Source organism: Tursiops truncatus, chromosome 15 (genome assembly GCF_011762595.2).
Source record: "Tursiops truncatus isolate mTurTru1 chromosome 15, mTurTru1.mat.Y, whole genome shotgun sequence".
NCBI classification, from domain to species: Eukaryota; Metazoa; Chordata; class Mammalia; order Artiodactyla; family Delphinidae; genus Tursiops; species Tursiops truncatus.
The window spans coordinates 6,278,744-6,299,273 of NC_047048.1; the positions used below are offsets into that span (position 1 = coordinate 6,278,744).

Sequence of the window (20,530 nt, forward strand, 5' to 3'; positions counted from 1 at the left end):
GGAAAATAGTAAGCCTGATTTCATGGGTTTCAAGGTACTTTTGTCCCCAAAAGAGGTAGTGTTCAATACATTTAGTTTAATAATCTAATTTTGTTTCTCTTGCAGGGTCTTTGGGAGTTTGACAATGGATGTTTTAAAAAGTATGGAAAAATATGGGGGTGAGTATTCTGGAAAGTTCCATCGGATAGACTTGTTATGATGTGGTGCCCCCTGTGGTATGGAAGACAATCTCAGTCCAGAGCTTCTTGGGATGAAGTCTATTGTAAAGCTTTGGAGTCTTGTTCTTTCTACCAGGGATCCCAGGTGTCAGCCAGGTGTCCAGGTCTACAGTCTGAATTAGGCCTGGAGATTTGCAGGTCATCACTTTTCTCCAGACTTTGAGGCCCAGGGACTCCTAACATCGCTTTCTGTCCAGTGTCACTCTTCCTCCCTTCTCCATTTTTCTTTCCTTAGGTTGCATTTAATTGCATAAAATGCATTATTCCAGAACATTCTAATATGTGCCCATAAATGCATTTTTTGACCCTTTTCCACATGATTCACTTAATTAAAAGCCAAGAATCCTTTATTTAAGTTCTGCGTTTAATATGTCCTTTTGGAAAAAGAGCTGGGGGTTACAGGTAAAGAAAATAGGAAACAATTTCTGCTCAGCTTTTTACATTCTCTACAAGTATGGAGGTTTTTTTGTTATTGTTTTTAATTTTCAGCCAAGACTTTCCAATGTAATTGTATTCAGTTATTGTTTTATCTACTATTTTTCTCTGACTTTGAAGAGATGTGGGATACATCTAACCCAGAGTGTGTCATGTGGGCTCACAGACTTTAGGAGTTTTGTAGGTTTGATGAGAGCAGCAGGAGAGGTGTAATGTAGTGACTGTTTGCCAAAAGGAAATAGGAGAAGGCTCTGCCTCTCTGTACCTCTTCATCTTCTCTGATCAAGTCCTCGGAAACCATAGGGCCCTGCTGAGTTGCCATGGCCCCAAAAGTCAATGTGATTGAGTGGACAGAGCACATAGCCGTGGATCACTACTGGACCAGCTCCAACTGCCCCTCCAACATTTAATACTTGTGAGCTCTGGATAGAGTCACTTTTTCATGGTGGATCCCAGTTCTCTCATTAGAAAATGGTTCTCATGCTTGGGTGTAAATGAGAATCACCTGGGAGAACTTGTTATAAATACAGAACTTTGACCCCACCCATCAGCATACCAAATCAATATGATCTGGGATAGGGCCAAAAATCTGAATTTTAACTGGTAATACAAGAAATACTAAGGCTGGAGTGACATCTGAATATAAAGTGTCACCCCAAACCACGATCTCTTCTCCACCCAGGTGTTTTTGAAAAAACATGATGGGAAGAAGGGAATCATCCAAGTAATATGGTCAATCAGATGGAAGAGCAGATTAAGTACCTCTTCAATCCCTTCCGTCACTGCTTCAACACTAAATGCACATGACACCCACTTAAACCCTCTGAGTTTTAGAATTTTTTTTGGGGGGGGAAATAATGCACTGGTTCTCATCCATTTTTATATGTGATCACAAAACCATCTGAAATTCCTGTGTGAAGTCAGAGGAATAATAGGTAACATGCAGAAAACCTTCCATTGTGTTCTAGCCATCGCAAACGATTGATAGAGGAAACAAAATGCCGGAAGACAGTGTGATTAACTTAGAGTCAACCTCATGCCAGTGGCCCATTCCCATGAACGGGCATCCTGACAGTCAGGAGATCAGGCCAAATTGGGATGTCTCACATCTGAGGAGTCGGCTTTATGTGGTTAGGTGGGTCAAACGTAGGCCTGCCCTGCTGCTAATGGCTGTCACCTACACGGAGCCTGAGGCCCACTTGGGACCCATGTCGAAGAATAAATATAAGTAATGAAAAGAACATATTTTAAAAATGAATTAAAAAAGAATCATATAGATGAAGAAAAAAAAATGAATTATACATGCTCCTCTGAATTTCTTTATTCTCTTTGTCCTTTTGTTTCAAATTTTTCTAACCTTGATGCTACCAAGGATATCTCCTTATTAGTTAATATAATATTTCCTTTTAAAAATTATGAACTAGAAAGCAAATTTTAGAAAATAGAGCAGAGAAAATCTTTCATAATCCCACTCTCACTTGTGGAGTATTCCAAATCTTCTTCCATTTGCAGACACATTTTACATATTTATGATCAATGTGTCTATAAGTTTCATAGGCCTTTTTCATGCTTTTGATATATCTTCAAAAATGAGTGGGTGGACTCTCCTTAATTAATTAGTTTTTTCATTCTTAGACAATTTACTTGCCTTCAATTATTTACTAAGCTAACTTCCTTTTTGATAATGAAATATTTTAAACCTATAAAAGTTATGGAGAATGGCATAGGAAATAACCCATGTAAACAACACCTAGACTTAACAAATGTTCTAATGTTATTTCTAACCATGATCTCTAGGAGTAAGGATTATGTAATGTCAGGATGAGAATCTGGACTTAAGCTGTGAGTCCAGCTGCAGAAACCAGATCATTAAATTTAATCACATCTCTTTTCCCTACACAGGTGTTATGAAGGTCAACAGCCTCTGTTGGTTGTCACAGATCCAGACATAATCAAAACAGTGCTAGTGAAAGAATGTTATTCTGTCTTCACAAACCGGAGGGTAAGCATCCATTTCTAAGTTTAAATATTATTTATTTATTAAATATTTATTCTGTAATAATTATAAATTCACAGGATATTGTCAAAAGAGAAAAATACAGGAAGGTGCTGTGAAGGAAACCCTTCATCCTGTTTCCCCAAAAGGTTAATATCTTGCATAATTATAGTACAGTATCAAAGTAGGAAATTGACATTGATACTATCCACATAGCTTATTCAGATTTTATTAGTTTTATGTGCATTCATTTGCTGTGAGTGTGTGTGTGTTACTCTATGAAAATTTATCATAGATGTAGATTTGTGTAACTACCACCACAATCAATGTATAGAAATATTACTTCCCCATCAATCTCCCTCTAACCATTCTTTTATAGTCACAGTGAGTAGCTTGTCTTTTCCTCTTATCAGGGTCTTAGTAGAGCAATTCTTTTTGTATTTTTATAGTTTATTATTTTATCCATACTAAAACACTTCATGAAATCACTTACTGTTTCTTTTTAACATCTTTATTGGAGTATAATTGCTTTACAATGGTGTGTTAGTTTCTGCTTTATAACAAAGTGAATCAGTTATACATATACATATGTCCCCATATCTCTTCCCTCTTACATCTCCCTCCCTCCCACTCTTCCTATCCCACCCCTCTATGTGCTCACAAAGCACCGAGCTGATCTCCCTGTGCTATGTGGCTGCTTCCCACTAGCTATCTATTTTACGTTTGGTAGTGTATATATGTCCATGCCACTCTCTCACTTTGTCCCAGCTTACCCTTCCCCCTCCCTGTATCCTCAAGTCCATTCTGTAGTAAGTCTGCATCTTTATTCCCATCTTGCCCCTAGGTTCTTCATGAACATTTTTTTTTTTAGATTCCATATATATGTGTTAGCATACAGTATTTGTTTTTCTCTTTCTGACTTATTCACTCTGCATGACAGTCTCTAGGTCCATCCACCTCACTACAAATAACTCAGTTTTGTTCCTTTTTATGGCTGAGTAATATTCCATTGTATATATGTGCCACATCTTCTTTATCCATTCATCTGTTGATGGACGGTTCGGTTGCTTCCATGTCCTGGCTATTGTAAAAAGAGCTGCAATGAACATTTTGATACATGACTCTTTTTGAATTATGGTTTTCTCAGGGTATATGCCCATTAGTGGGATTGCTGGGTTGTATGGGAGTTCTATTTTTAGTTTTTTAAGGAACCTCCATACTGTTCTCCATAGTGGCTGTATCAATTTACATTCCCACCAACACTGCAAGAAGGTTCCCTTTTTTCCATACCCTCTCCAGCATTTATTGTTTGTAGATTTTTTGATGATGGCCATTCTGACTGGTGTGAGATGATATCTCATTGTAGTTTTGATTTGCATTTCTCTAATGATTAACGATGTTGAGCATTCTTTCATGTGTTTGTTGGTAATCTGTATATCTTCTTTGGAGAAATGTCTATTTAGGTCTTCTGCCCATTTTTGGATTGGGTTGTTTGTTTTTTTAATGTTGAGCTGCATGAGCTGCTTGTAAATTTTGGAGATTAATCCTTTGTCAGTTGCTTCATTGGCAAATATTTTCTCCCATTCTGAGGGTTGTCTTTTCATCTTGTTTATGGTTTCCTTTGCTGTGCAAAAGCTTTGAAGTTTCATTAGGTCCCATTTGTTTATTTTTGTTTTTATTTCCATTTCTCTAGGAAGTGGGTCAAAAAGGATCTTGCTGTGATTGATGTCATAGAGTGTTCTGCCCATGTTTTCCTCTAAGAGTTTGATGGTGTCTGGCCTTACATTTAGATCTTTAATCCATTTTGAGTTTATTTTTGTGTATGGTGTTTGGGAGTGTTCTAATTTCATTCTTTTGCATGTAGCTGTCCAGTTTTCCCAGCACCACTTATTGAAGAGACTGTCTTTTCTCCATTGTATATCCTTGCCTCCTTTGTCATAGGTTAGTTGACCATAGGTGCATGGGTTTATCTCTGGGCTTTCTATCTTGTTCCATTGGTCTATGTTTCTGTTTTTGTGCCAGTACCATATTGTCTTGATTACTGTAGCTTTTGTAGTATAGTCTGAAGTCAGGGAGTCTGATTCTTCCAGCTCCGTTTTTTTCCCCTCAAGACTCTTTTGGCTATTCGGGGTCTTTTGTGTCTCCATACAAATTAAGATTATTTTGTTCTAGTTCCATTAAAAATACCATTGATAATTTGATAGGGATTGCATTGAATAGATTGCTTTGGGTAGTATAGTCATTTTCACAATATTGATTCTTCCAATCCAAGAACATGGTATATCTCTCCATCTGTTGGTATCATCTTTAATATCTTTCATCAGTGTCTTACAGTTTTCTACATACAGGTCTTTTGTCTCCCTAGGTGGGTTTATTCCTAGGTATTTTATTCTTTTTGTAGCAATGGTAAATGGGAGTGTTTCCTTAATTTCTCTTTCAGATTTTTCATCATTAGTGTATAGGAATGCAGGAGATTTCTGTGCATTAATTTTGTATCCTGCAACTTTACCAAATTCATTGATTAGCTCTAGTAGTTTTCTGGTGGCATCTTTAGTATAGTATCATGTCATCTATGTATAGTATCATGTCATCTGCAAATAGTGACAGTTTTACTTCTTCTTTTCCAATTTGTATTCCTCTTATATCTTTTTCTTCTCTGATTGCCGTGGCTAGGACTTCCAAAACTATGTTGAATAATAGTGGTGAGAGTGGACATCCTTGTCTTGTTCCTGATCTTAGAGGAAATGCTTTCAGTTTTTCACCATTGAGAATGATGTTTGCTGTGGGTTTGTCATATATGGCCTTTGTTATGTTGAGGTAGGTTCCCTCTATGCCAACTTTCTGGAGAGTTTTTATCATAAATCGGTGTTGAATTTTGTCAAAAGCTTTTTCTGCATCTATTGAGATGATCATATGGTTTTTATCCTTCAATTTGTTAATATGGTGTATCACATTGATTGATTTGCATATACTGAAGAATCCTTGCATCCCTTGAATAAACCCCACTTGATCATGGTGTATGATCCTTTTACTATGTTGTTGGATTCTGTTTGCTAGTATTTTGTGGAGGATTTTTGCATCGATATTCATCAGTGATATTGGTCTGTAATTTTCTTTTTTTGTAGTATCTTTGTTTGGTTTTGGTATGAGGGTGATGGTGGACTCATAGAATGAGTTTGGGAGCATTCCTTCCTCTGCAATTTTTTGTAAGAGTTTGAGAAGGATGGGTGTTAGCTCTTCTCTAAATGTTTGATAGAATTCACCTAAGAAACCATCTGGTCCTGGACTTTTGTTTGTTGGAAGGTTTTTTTGTTTGTTTGTTTGTTTTTTTGTGGTACGTGGGCCTCTCACTGTTGTGGCCTCTCCTGTTGCGGAGCGCAGGCTCCAGACACGCAGGCTCAGAGGCCATGGCTCACGGGCCCAGCCGCTCCGCGGCATGTGGGATCCTCCCAGACCGGGCCACGAACCCGTGTCCCCTGCATCGGCAGGCAGACTCTCAACCACTGCGCCACCAGGGAAGCCCTGTTAGAAGATTTTTAATCACAGTTTCAATTTCATTACTTGTGATTGGTCTGTTCATATTTTCTATTTCTTCCTGGTTCAGTCTTGGAAGGTTATACCTTTCTAAGAATTTGTCCATTTCTTCCAGGTTGTCCATTTTATTGGCACAGAGTTGCTTGTAGTAATCTCTTAGGATGCTTTGTATTTCTGTGGTGTCTGTTGTAACTTCTCCTTTTTCATTTCTAATTTTATTGATTTGAGTCCTCTCCCTCTTTTTCTTGATGAGTCTGGCTAATGCTTTATCAATTTTGTTTATCTTCTCAAAGAACCAGCTTTTAGTTTTATTGATCTTTGCTATTGTTTTCTTTGTTTCTATTTCATTTATTTCTGCTCTGATCTTTATGATTTCTTTCCTTTTGCTAACGTTGGGTTTTATTTGTTCTTCTTTCTCTAGTTCCTTTAGGTGTAAGGTTAGATTGTTTATTTGAGATTTTTCTTCTTTCTTGAGGTAGGCTTGTATAGCTATAAACTTCGCTCTTAGAGCTGCTTTTGCTGCATCCCATAGGTTTTGGATCATCGTATTTTCATTGTCATTTATCTCTGGTATTTTCTGATTTCCTCTTTGATTTCTTCAGTGATCTCTTGGTTATTTAGTAATGTATTGTTTAGCCTCCATGTGTTGGGGATTTTTACGGTTTTTTCCCTGTGATTGATTTCTAATCTCATAGCGCTGTGGTCAGAAAAGGTACTTGATATGATTTCAATTTTCTTAAATTTACTGAGGCTTGATTTCTGACCCAAGATGTGATCTATCCTAGGGAATGTTCCATGCACACTTGTGAAGAAAGTGTAATCTGCTGTTTTTGGATGGAATGTCCTGTAAATATCAATTAAATCTATCGGGTCTGTTGTGTTATTTAAGTCTTGTGTTTCCTTATTAATTTTCTGTTTGGATGATCTGTCCATTGGTGTAAGTGAGGTGTTAAAGTCCCCCACTGTTATTGTGTTACTGTCGATTTCCTCTTTTATAGCTCTTAGCAGTTGCCTTATGTATTGAGGTGCTCCTATGTTGGGTGCATATATATTTATAATTGTTATATCTTCTTCTTGGATTGATCCCTTGATCATTATGTAGTGTCTTTCCTTGTCTCTTGTAACATTCTTTATTTTAAAGTCTATTTTATCTGATATGAGTATTGCTACTCCAGCTTTCTTTTGATTTCCATTTGCATGGAATATCTTTTTCCACCCCTCACTTTCAGTCTGTATGTGTCCCTAGGTCTGAAGTGGGTCTCTTGTAGACAGCATATATATGGGTCTTGTTTGTGTATCCATTCAGCAAGCCTGTGTCTTTTGGTTGGAGCATTTAATCCATTCATGTTTAAGGTAATTATTGATATGTATGTTCCTATGACCATTTTCTTAATTGTTATGGGTTTGTTTTTGTAGGTCCTTTTCTTCTCTTGTGTTTCCCACTTAGAGAAGTTCCTGTAGCATCTGTTGCAGAGCTGGTTTGGTGGTGCTGAATTTTCTTAGCTTTTGCTTGTATGTAAAGCTTTTGATTTCTCCATTGAATCTGAATGAGATCTTTGCTGGGTAGAGTAATCTTGGTTGTAGGTTCTTCCCTTTCATCACTAAGTATATCATGCCACTCCTTTCTGGCTTATAGAGTTTCTGCTGAGAAATCAGCTGTTAACCTTATGGGAGTTCCCTTGTATGTTATTTGTCATTTTTCCCTTGCTGCTTTCAATAATTTTTCTTTGTCTTTAATTTTTGCCAATTTGATTACTATGTGTCTCAGCATGTTTCTCCTTGGGTTTATCCTGTATGGGACTCTCTGCATTTCCTGGACTTGGGTGGCTGTTTCCTTTCCCATATTAGGGAAGTTTTTGACTTATAATCTCTTTAAATAGTTTCTTAGGTCCTTTCTCTCGCTCTTCTCCTTCTGGGACCCCTATAATGCGAATGTTGTTGTGTTTAATGTTGTCCCAGAGGTCTCTTAGGCTGTCTTCATTTCTTTTCATTCTTTTTTCTTTATTCTGTTCCGCAGCAGTGAATTCCACCATTCTGCCTTCCAGACCACTTATCTGTTCTTCTGCCTCAGTTATTCTGCTATTGATTCCTTCTAGTGTAGTTTTCATTTCAGTTATTTTATTGTTCATCTCTGTTTGTTTGTTCTTTAATTCTTCTAGGTCTTTGTTAAACATTTCTTGCATCTTCTCGATCTTTACCTCCATTTTTTTCCCGAGGTCCTGGATCATCTTCACTATCATTATTCTGAATTCTTTTTCTGGAAGGTTGCCTATCTCCACTTCTTTTAGTTATTTTTCTGGGGTTTTATCTTGTTCCTTCATCTGGTACACAGCCCTCTGCCTTTTCATCTTGTCTATCTTTCTGTGAATGTAGTTTTTTTTCCACAGGCTGCAGGATTGTAGTTCTTCTTGCTTCTGCTTTCTGCCCTCTCCAGATAGCTATTTCTTTGGAGCTTCAAGAATAGGCTCCCAGATCTGGTCAATCACCTTGGGACAGTACCAATAAGACTCTGTGTTTTGCTTTTGACTCTAGTCTTTTGGTCCAACGGGAATTATGAAAAATGCCATCTCTCTGTCTGAGGATGAACAATGGAAGAGATTGCGATCGTTGATGTCTCCAGCCTTCACCAGCGGAAAGCTCAAGGAGGTAAGAAAAGAAGAAGACTTTCAACTAGAAACTTAAGGAATGACTCTAGGGACAGGTAGAAAATAAGATCATAGTCCCTTTCCAAAGAGAAGTCTGCTGATTTTGAGTTTTCTAATGATGGTCTTTTATCTTTACATCCTAAAAGAGACATTTTAAGATTCCTTATAAAATGCCACTTACTGCTCCATGCTTGGGAAAGCCAGGTACTTCTAGGACTTGAGTCTGCATTTAACTTCAGGTGATGTTGTACTTTGTATCTAGATGTTCCCCATCATTAGCCAGTTTGGAGACATGTTGGTGAGGAACCTGAAGAAGGAAGCAGAGAAAGGCAAGCCAATCAGCATGAAAAAGTAAGTAGGGGTGAAGCTGCTGGTACCTGAGCTCCATTGAGACCCTCCAGATGCCTGCCATGGAGCCAGATTCGCACTGCTGAGTTACTGTAGTGACCAGACAGAAGTAAGTGTGTGGTGTTACCACTCCAGTGGGCCACCCCAGAATGAGTGGTGGCTCGCCAAAGAAAGCAGGGCAGCTGGGAGAGAAAGGGTCTTCTCCTGTGTACATGAGCCGGGATGAACTTATCTGCTTAACTGTCACTTCGGATATTCTGGAAGACAAAAACACATAGTTTAGAAAGGAGAAACATTGTTGTGCACAGTATTGAGTGTAGAGGGTGTGGAGCGGAGGTGGGGAAGGCTCTTCGTACATATTGGCAGGCAGTGCACTGGGCAGGAATGTTACGGTATGGAACTTGAAACAAATTAAATCTCTTCACAGTTTTCCTGAGGAAAATGCTAAATATTAATTCTTAACCACCATTTGTTCTTCCTTCAGCCTCAAAAGAGAGAAGGCCCTGTACAGGCTATGGGTAGAGTGATCATAGCATTTGTTGTCTAAACTGAGATTTTTTGTTTTTAATTCTGCTGTAACAACAGGTATAAACTGAGAATGTCCCGGGAAAACTGAGGACATAAGATCACTTAGCTATGGGATTCCCTAAGTCAAATTTGGAGTAATTTATTATTTTTTTAACTAGAAATATTTTTAGTTTTTACATTTCACAGAAATGAGTCTGCCCTCAGGTCAACCACAGACCACTGGAGTTGAGGAAGTGTGGGTCTTTCAGGATCCTTAGCAGGGGTGTAAGACAGTGAGGGATGATGTTCCTGGAAACTCAGAACAGGGTGCTGCTGTTCTGTAATTCACTGAAGAGGAATCAGCTCTGAGTGCACACTCTATGGTGAGGCAAGACCCAGATCAGCGTCCCCTTTCTTGACTCCCCCAGGATGTGTTAAATTTATACACTTGGTTATGCTCAGACACAGTCCTTATACACCTATTATTGCCTGTAGTCAAAACACACTACTGTACTTTGTCTGATTATGGGTATCTATCCCTCTATGACTGAGCTCCTTGAGTTTGTGGGGGGACGTCTAACTTGCCTTAGTGTCCCCAGCCCTCCTGGCACAGGGCCAGCTGCATCACTGGCACCTCAGACACACCTCATGTGTGAGTGATAGTAGCATAGACTCTTCCATGGACCAACAGGTGGTTCTGAAAGAGTGTGGCTCTCTACCTGCCTTGTCTGGGCATCTGATTTCACATGCACTTCTTGTTATATGTGTTGGGTAAGGAGAGTAAAGAGGTGTTGATTTTAGTTGTTCATATCTTTCTCTACGCAGCTTCTTTGGGGCCTACAGCATGGATGTGATTACTGGCACAGCATTTGGAGTGAACATTGATTCCCTCAACAACCCACAAGATCCCTTTGTGGAATATAGCAAGAATATCTTAAAATTTAATCTCCTCTCTCCATTAATTCTCTTAATAAGTATGTGGACTACTTTATTCCTTTTTCTTTATTCCTTCTTCCATCCCTCCTTCTCTCCCTCCTTTCCTCCCTCTCCACCTTTCTTCCTTTATCTTTCTTTTTTTTTTTAACTATTTATTTATTTATTTATTTTTGGCTGAATTGGGTCTTCATTGCTGCACACAGGCTTTCTCTAGTTGTGGCAAGCGGGGGCTACTCTTTGTTGTGGTGTGCTGGCTTCTCATTGTGGTGGCTTCTCTTGTTGTGGAGCACGGGCTCTAGGCGTGTGGGCTTCAGTAGTTGTAGCACATGGGCTCAGTAGTTGTGGCTCGTGGACTCAGTAGTTGTGGCACACGGGCTTAGTTGCTCTGCAGCATGTGGGATCTTCCTGGACCGGGGCTCGAACTCATGTCCCCTGCATTGGCAGGTGCATTCTTAACCACTGTGCCACCAGGGAAGCTCTATCTTTCTTTTTTAAATAATAGCTTTATTGAGATACAATTCACATGCCATATAATGCACCACTGTAAAATGTATAATTCATTGGTTTTTACATCCTACCTATCCATCAACAGATGAAATGGACAGGCAAAATGTATACAACATTCAGTATACACAACTGGATATTGTATGTGCGTGTGTGTACATATACACACACATATGTATGTGTGTATATATATGTATATATACATATATATATATATATGAGAAAGCCAGGTTCTTCTAGGACTTGAGTCTCCATATATATATATATATATATATATATATATATATATATATATATACACATATACATATACACACACACACATACACAATTGAATATTATTCACCCAGAAGAGGAAGAAAATCCTGCCATTTGCAACAAAATGGAAGGACCTAGAGGGTATTACGTTAAGTGAAATAAGTCAAGCAGAGAAAGGCAAATACTTATATGTAGAATAAAAAAAAAACTAAACTAAGGAAAAAAAGAAGAAGAAGAAGAAAACCAAACTCATAGAAAAAAAAGATCAGATTTTTGGTTACCAGAGGTGTGGGTTGAGTGGTGAGAGAATTGGATAAAAGTGATCAAAAGGTGTAAATATTCAGTTGTAACATAAAAAGTACTGAAAGTGTAATGTACAATGTGAGTATAGTTAACACTGCTGTATGATATATTTGTACATTACTAAGAAAGTAGATCGTAAAAGTTCTCATCACAAGGGAAGATATTTTTTTGTAACTATATGAGGTGAGGAATGTTAACTAAACTTATGGGGTTAATTTCACAATATACGTATGTTAAGTCATTATGCTGTACCCAAACTAATACAGTACTGTATCTCAACTATAACTCAGTAAGGTTGGAAAAAAAAGGGTTTTAGTACAAAGATATGTGCAACCATCACTACAGTCAATTGTACATTTTTGTCAACTCACAAGCCCTGTACCTAACTATAACCTCTCACTCCTCTTAGCCCTAAGCAACCACTAATGTACTTCCTACCTCTATAGATTTGCTTATTCTGGACACTTCGTATAGATGGAATCGTATATGTGGGCTTTTGTGGCTGGCTTCTTTCACTTATCATGATGTTTTCAAGGGTAATCTAAATTGTAGCATATATCAGTACTTCATTTCTTTGTATGGCCAAATAATATCCCACTATATGGACATTCTGCATTTTGTTTATCCATTCATCAGTTGACAGACACTTGGGTCATTTCCAGCTTTCCGCTATTACGAACAGTGCTGCTATGCCCATTCATGTACAAGTTTTCGTTTAAATACCTGTTTTCAATTCTTTGGGTATGTAGTCAGAGGTGAAATTGCTGAGTTATATAGTAACTGTGTTTAACTTATAAGTAACTGCCAAACTGTTACCCCACAATCTTTTTTAGATAAATGTCTATTCAAATATTTTGCCCATTTATAGTTGGATTATATTCAATACTTCTGTTGTTGAGTTGTAAGTGTTCTTTATATATTCTAGGTAAGAGTCCCTTATCAGACATGATTTGGAAAGTTTTTTTTCCTTTCTGTAGGTGTCTCTTCACTTTCTTGCTAGTTTGCTTTAAAGTAAAAAATTTTTTATTTTCATCATGCACAAATTCTTTATTTTCCTTTTTTTCACTGTGCTTTTGGTGTCATGTCTAAGAATCCATTGCCAAATCTGAGGTCATGAAGATCTACCCATTCATTGGTTTTCTTCTAAGAGTTGTACGGTTTTAGCTCATATGTTTAGGTCTTTGATTTATTTTGAGTTTATTTTTGTATATGGTGTAAGGTAAGGGTCTATTTCATTCTTTTGCATGTAGCTATCCACTTATCCCAGAACCTTTTATTAAAGACTATTTTGTCTCCATTGAATGGTCTTGTAACCCTTCTCAACATGCAGTTTACCATAGACAAGTGGATTTATTTCCAGAGTCTAAATTTTATTCTATTTATCTATATGTCCATTCTTATGCCAGTATGACATTGCCTTGATTATTATAGATTTAGGATAAGTTTTGAAATCAGCAGTACGAGTCCTACAACTTTATTTTTTTTTTTTTCGAGATTGTTTTGGCTCTTCTGTGCCCCTGGCAATTGCATATGAATTTTAAATTCAGCTTTTCAGTTTCTACAAAGAAGCCAGCCAGAATTCTGATAGGGAATGAGTTAAATCTGTAGAGTTGCTGTCTTGACAATGTTTAGTATTCTTATACATGTACATGGGATGTTTTTCATTTACTTAGATTTTCTTTATTGCAACAGTATTGCAGTTTTCAGGGTAGATGTTTTGCACTTCTTTTGTTGACTTATTCCTAAATATTATTATTATTTATTTTTTTTGCGGTACGCGGGCTTCTCACTGTTGTGGCCTCTCCCATTGCGGAGCACAGGCTCCGGACGCGCAGGCTCAGCGGCCATGGCTCACGGGCCCAGCCGCTCCGCGGCATGTGGGATCTTCCCGGACCGGGGCACGAACCCGTGTCCCCTGCATCGGCAGGCGGACTCTCAACCACTGGGCCACCAGGGAAGCCCTAAATATTCTTTTTTTATGTTATTATAAATAGAGTTATATTCTTAATTTCACTTTTGGGTTATTTATTACAGTGTATAGAAATAGAATTGATTTTGTATATTGACCTTGTTTCCTGAAACCCTGTTGAAATTGTGTATTAGTTCTAATAGGATGTTAGTGGATTATTTAGGATTTTTTATATACAAGGTCATGTTATCTGATGGTGGAGGAGTTTTACTTCATTTTCTATACGGATGCATTTTATTTCCTTTTGTTGCCTAATTACCCTGGCTAGAACCTCTAGTACAGTGTGGAGTGGAAGTGATGAGAGAGGCTTCCTAGTCTTGTTCTTTTTTTTTCTTCTTTAAATTATACATATGTATTTTATTTACACTTTGTATTTGATATATTTCATGATAAACATTTTTTTTCCATCTTAACCATTTTTTAAGTGTGCAATTCAGCGGTATCAAATACGTTCACATCGTTGTATAAAAATCACCTCTGTCCATCCCCATAACTGTTTTCATCTTGTGAAACTGAAGCTCTATGCCCATTAAACAATAACTCCCTGTTATTCCTTGCCCCCAGCCCCTGGTAAACACCAGCCTACTTTCTGTCTTTATGATTTTCCTAGTCTTGTTCTTAAACTTAGGGAAAGTTTAAGCTTAGGGGAAGCATGCAGTCTTTCATTACTAAGTATAGTGTTACCTTAGTTTTTCATAGATGCCTTTTCTAAAGTTGAGGAAATTCCCTTCTGTTCCTGTTTGTTGAGTATTTTTATCACAAGAGAGTGTTGGGTTTTGTCACATGCTTTTTATGCATCTATTAGATGATCATGTGGTCATTGTTTTTTATTCCTTTGACATGGTTTATTATAACACTTTGTATTCCTGGGATAAACCCCACTTGGTTATGGTGTGTATCACTTTTTATATGTTGCTAGATTCAGTTTGCTAGTATTCTGTTGAGGATTTGTGCACCCATGGTATAAGGTATGTTGGTCTGTAGCTTTCTTTACTTGTGCTGGTTTGATTGATTGATTGATTGATTGACTGATTGAAGCAAGGTATAGTGACTTTATTAGGAAAGCCAGTAGACCAGGAAGATGGTGGACTGGTGTCCCAAAGAACCATCTTATCCGATTTGCCTGGTTTTGGTACAGATTCATACAATTTGGAAGTGTTCCAACATCTTCCAATTTTTGGAAGAGTTTGTTAAAAAAATGGTGTTAATTCTTTAAATATTTGGTAGTATTCACCATTGAAACCATCTAGACATGAGCTTTTCTTTGCCAAACTGTGGGTGGTTTCTTGATTACTAACTAAAACTTTGTACTTCTTATAGGTATATCAGATTGTCTATTTCTTTTTAAGTCAGTTTCTATAGTTTGTGTCTTTCTAAGAATCCATCCATTTTATCTAAGTTTTCTAATTTATTGCCATACTATTGTTCATAGATTACTTTTTTGTATTGAAATAAAGTTAATTTACAATGTTGTGTTAGTTTCAAGTGTACAGCAAAGTGATTCAGCTATGCAGACACACACACGTATATGTATTCTTTTTTAAAAAATAATTAATTAATTAATTAATTTTTGGCTGCGATGGGTCTTCATTGCCACGCGTGGGCTTTCTCTAGCTGCGGCGAGTGGGGGCTACTCTTCGCTGTGGTGCGCGGGCTTCTCACTGTGGTGGTTTCTTTTGTTGCGGAGCACGGGCTCTAGGCGCACGGGCTTCAGTAGTTGTGGCTCGCGGGCTCTAGAGCACAGGCGCAGTAGTTGTGGCACAGGGGCTTAGTTGCTCTGAGGCATGTGGGATCTTCCCAGACCAGGGATCAAACCCGTGTCCCCTGCATTGGTAGGCAGTTTCTTAACCACTGTGCCACCAGGGAAGTCCCTGTATATGTATTCTTTTTCAGATTCTTTTCCTATAGGTTATTACAAGTTATTGAGTATATGTAGATTTCTTTATAGTCATTTTCATTTTTAAAATGTCAGTAGCAATTTCTGATGCTAAAAATTTGAGAGTTTTCTCTTATTTTCTTGGCCAATCTATCTAAAAAACCTTTTCAAAACATCAGCTTTTGTTTTCACTGATTTTCTCCATTGTTTTTTATTCTCCTGTTCATTATAGTTTCTTCACTTATCTTTACTATTTTCTACCTTCTGCTCACTTTATGTTTTGTTTGCTCTTCTCTTTTCAGTGTATTAAGGTGGAAATTTAGCTTCTTGATTTGAGATCTCTGTTCTTTTAATATCTAAACATATAGCCATAAATATCTCTCTGAACACCACTTTTGTTCCATCCCATCAGTTTTGGTATATTATATCTTCATTTTTATTCATCTAAAAGTAATTTCTGATTGCCTTTTGATATCTTCTACAACCTATTGGGTATTTAAGTGTGTGTTATTTAATTTCCACATATTTGTGTGTTTCCCAGTTTTCTTTCTGTTATTGATTTCTAATTACATTCCATTGTGGTGGAAAGACACGCACCATATTATTTCTATCATGATTATTATTTTTTAAACTGCACAATTAATTGAAGCAACAGATTACAGTCTGCTTTATCCAAAGAGATGCTAGTCCAAGAATTAAAGACCATGAAGTCCCAGAATGTAATCCAGTTCCTTTAGTCAATCCAAAGATGCAGAAGAGGCCACTGATCTCACTGCTGCAGTGATAGCCCCTGTATGTGGACTTGGCCTTGCTCAGTCATTGGCTTCGAAGTCTGAGCAAAGGTCATAGAGGCAATGGGTCATGATTGAGTATCCTGGTGGTTTTACTTTTTTGATTGGTAGAGCAAATTCTGATTGCGCCAAGTAAACTTTGCATTTTCACTGTGCTTCCTTTTATCTTTTTCTCTACAGTATTATTTCCATTCCTCACCCCAGTCTTTGAAGTATTAAATATTACTCTGTTTCCAAAAAGTTCTGTGAATTTTTTAGCGAAGTCTGTAAAAAGGATGAAAGAGAGTCGCCTCAAAGATAAACAAACGGTAAAGTCTGGTGGTGGTTACATGAGGGGGCTCACTTTTTGATAATTTATTGAGCTGTACACATATTTCTTATGCATATCTCTACATTTTTTAAAGGTAGATAGAAAACTATAGAGTTTAGAATAGGAGGGCTCTAAAATTTGGGGGGAATGAATAAGGAGGAAGTTGGGGAAGGAAATAAGAGTATGAGCCAGAGAGCAATATTTAAATATAATAATAGGCATGCCAATTAGTATGTCACTGCATAAATATTATTGAGATAAGGAGTTTACCACTTTTCTTCAATAAATGGTTAAGGGATAAAAGTTACTGATTAAAAATGATTTCACTGGTATTTCACCAAATATTAGCTTGGCAAAGAATCACTTCAGTTCCAAGCTTCCTATTTCACACGTTGTCCAATGGAAGGCCCTGTCAGCCACCTGATGCAGTGTAGTCATTTTAAAAGTTGAGCTTACTCATAGTTGGAGTGGGCAGGAGTCTTCTCTGGCCAATGAAACCACAAGTGGGTTAACCCAGCTCTGCCTTCATGAGGGCTGGAGGCCAGCACAAGTATGTCTGCAGGTCAGGGGACAGGGCTGGGTACTCAGGATGTCACTGAAGAATGTGTAGCATTCTGGAAGGGTGAAGGGCTTGAAGATGCTTCTACAAAAGCTGCCGATGAACTCTGCAAATATCAGGGGATTGATTTATGCGGTCATTCATTAAGAATTAAAGTTGGAGACAAGCCTCTTAGACAGCCTCATCCACCAGAGGGCAGACAGCAGAAGCAAGAAGAACTACAATCCTGCAGCCTGTGGAACAAAAACTACATTCACAAAGAGATAGACAAGATGAAAAGGCAGAGGGCTGTGTACCAGATGAAGGAACAAGATAAAACCCCAGAAAAACAACTAAATGAAGTGGAGATAGGCAACCTTCCAGAAAAAGAATTCAGAATAATGATAGTGAAGATGATCCAGGACCTCAGAAAAAGAATGGAGGCAAAGATCAAGAAGATGCAAGAAATGTTTAAAAAAAAAACCTAGAAGAATTAAAGAACAAACACCTAGAAGAATTAAAGAACAAACAAACAGAGATGAACAATACAATAACTGAAATGAAAACTACACTAGAAGGAATCAATAGCAGAATAATTGAGGCAGAAGAACAGATAAGTGATCTGGAAGACAGAATGGTGGAATTCACTGCCATGGAACAGAATAAAGAAAAAAGAATGAAAAGAAATGAAGACAACCTAAGGCACCTCTGGGACAACATTCACATTATAGGGGTCCCAGAAGGAGAAGAGAGAGAGAAATGACCTGAGAAAATATTTGAAGAGATTATAAGTTGAAAAACTTCCCTAACATGGGAAAGGAATTAGCCCCCAAGTCCAGGAAGTGCAGAGAGTCCCATACAGGATAACCCAAGGAGAAACATGCTGAGACACATAGTAATCAAATTGGCAAAAATTAAAGACAAAGAAAAATTATTGAAAGCAACAAGGGAAAAATGACAAATAACATACTGCATAAGGTTAATTGCATAAGGTTAACAGCTGATTTCTCAGCAAAAACTCTATAAGCCAGAAGGGAGTGGCATGATATATTTAAAGTGATGAAGGGGAAGAACCTACAACCAAGATTACTCTACCCAGCAAAGATCTCATTCAGATTCGATGGAGAAATCAAAAGCTTTACAGACAAGCAAAAGCTAAGAAAATTCAGCACCACCAAACCAGCTCTACAACAAATGCTACAGGAACTTCTCTAAGTGGGAAACACAAGAGAAGAAAAGGACCTACAAAAACAAACCCATAACAATTAAGAAAATGATAATAGGAACATACATATTGATAATTTACCTTAAACGTGAATGGATTAAATGCTCCAACCAAAAGACACAGGCTCAGTGAATGGATACAAAAACAAGACCCATATACATGCTGTCTACAAGAGACCCACTTCAGACCTAGGGACACATACAGACTGAAAGTGAGGGGATGGAAAAAGATATTCCATGCAAATGGAAATCAAAAGAAAGCTGGAGTAGCAATACTCATATCAGATAAAATAGACTTTAAAATAAAGAATGTTACAAGAGACGAGGAAAGACACTACATAATGATCAAGGGATCAATCCAAGAAGAAGATATAACAATTATAAATATATATGCACCCAACATAGGAGCACCTCAACACATAAGGCAACTGCTAACAGTTATAAAAGAGGAAATAGACAGTAACACAATAATAGTGGGGGACTTTAACACCTCACTTACACCAATGGACAGATCATCCAAACAGAAAATTAATAAGGAAACACAAGATTTAAATGACACAATAGACCAGATAGATTTAATTGATATTTGTAGGACATTCCATCCAAAACCAGCAGATTACACTTTCTTCTCAAGTGCACATGGAACATTCTCCAGGATAGATTACATCTTGGGTCAGAAATCAAGCCTCAGTAAATTTAAGAAAATTGAAATCATATCAAGCATCTTTTCTGACCACAATGCTATGAGATTAGAAATCAATTATAGGGAAAATAACATAAAAAACATAAACACATGGAGGCTAAACAATACACTACTTAATAACCAAGAGATCACTGAAGAAATCAAAGAGCAAATCAAAAAATACCTAGAGACAAATGACTACGAAAACACGACGATCCAAAACCTATGGGATGCAGCAAAAGCAGTTCTAAGAGGGAAGTTTATAGCTATACAAGCCTACCTCAAGAAACAAGAAATGTCTCAAATAAACAACCTAATCTTATACCTAAAGCAATTAGAGAAAGAAGAACAACAAAAACCCAAAGTTAGCAGAAGGAAAGAAATCATAAAGATCAGATCAGAAATAAATGAAAAAGAGCTGAAGGAAACAATAGCAAAGATCAATAAAACTAAAAGCTGGTTCTTTGAGAAGATAAACAAAATTGATAAAGCATTAGCCAGACTCATCAAGAAAAAAAGGGAGAAGACTCGGGCTTCCCTGGTGGCGCAGTGGTTGAGAGTCTGCCTGCCGATGCGGGAGACATGGGTTCCTGCCCCGGTCCGGGAAGATCCCACATGCCGCGGAGCGGCTGGGCCCGTGAGCCATGGCTGCTGAGCCTGCGCGTCTGGAGCCTGTGCTCCGCAACGGGAGAGGCCGCAACGGTGAGTGGCCCGCGTACCGCAAAAAAAAAAAAAAAAAAAAAAAAAAGGGAGAAGACTCAAATCAATAGAATTAGAAATGAAAAAGGAGAAGTAACAACTGACAGTGCAGAAATACAAAGGATCATGAGAGATTACTACAAGCAACTCTATGCCAATAAAATGGACAACCTGGAAGAAATGGACAAATTCTTAGAAAAGCACAACTTTCCGAGACTGAACCAGGAAGAAATAGAAAATATAAACATACCAATCACAAGCACTGAAATTGAGACTGTGATTAAAAATCTTCCAACAAACAAAAGCCCAGGCCCAGATGGCTTCACAGGTGTGGTGTGATGAATTGGGAGATTGGGATTGACATATATACACTAATATCTATAAAATGGATAACTGATAACTAATAAGAACCTGCTCTATAAAGAAATAAAAAGAATTAAAGTTGGAGGGAAAACAGGGACTGATGTCATGGATCTTTTCCTAAGCAAACAGGTATGACAGGAGAGAGAGCAGATAACTCTTTAGTTAAGAAGCTGTTTCAAAAGCCAGAGAAACCAAAGATCAGAGAGAGTGAGGACCAAAAAGCAGACGGACATGATGGCTGGGTTTCTCTCAGGGAAACATCATGCTCTCCAAGATTTGTAGGTGGATGTTTTGGTCACTGAGGACTTAGTCAGTACTCGTCAGCCTCTGCTCTTTAAGGGGTCGTCTTCTCAGGGAAGAGGTGTGAAATGTGCGCTCCTGATTTATCTCTGAC

At 37.8% G+C, this 20,530-nt stretch overlaps 1 protein-coding gene across 1 annotated transcript in view; it reads left to right on the forward strand.

Moving 5' to 3' along the window:
* The window catches only part of LOC101339927 (cytochrome P450 3A28-like), a 70,775-nt gene that overhangs the window by 32,691 nt on the left and 17,554 nt on the right, over positions 1–20,530 (forward strand). The window contains 6 exon segments of the mRNA XM_033839151.2: positions 106–158; positions 2,556–2,655; positions 8,716–8,829; positions 9,091–9,179; positions 10,509–10,657; positions 16,501–16,628. Coding sequence (XP_033695042.1) covers positions 106–158; positions 2,556–2,655; positions 8,716–8,829; positions 9,091–9,179; positions 10,509–10,657; positions 16,501–16,628 — 633 coding nt within the window.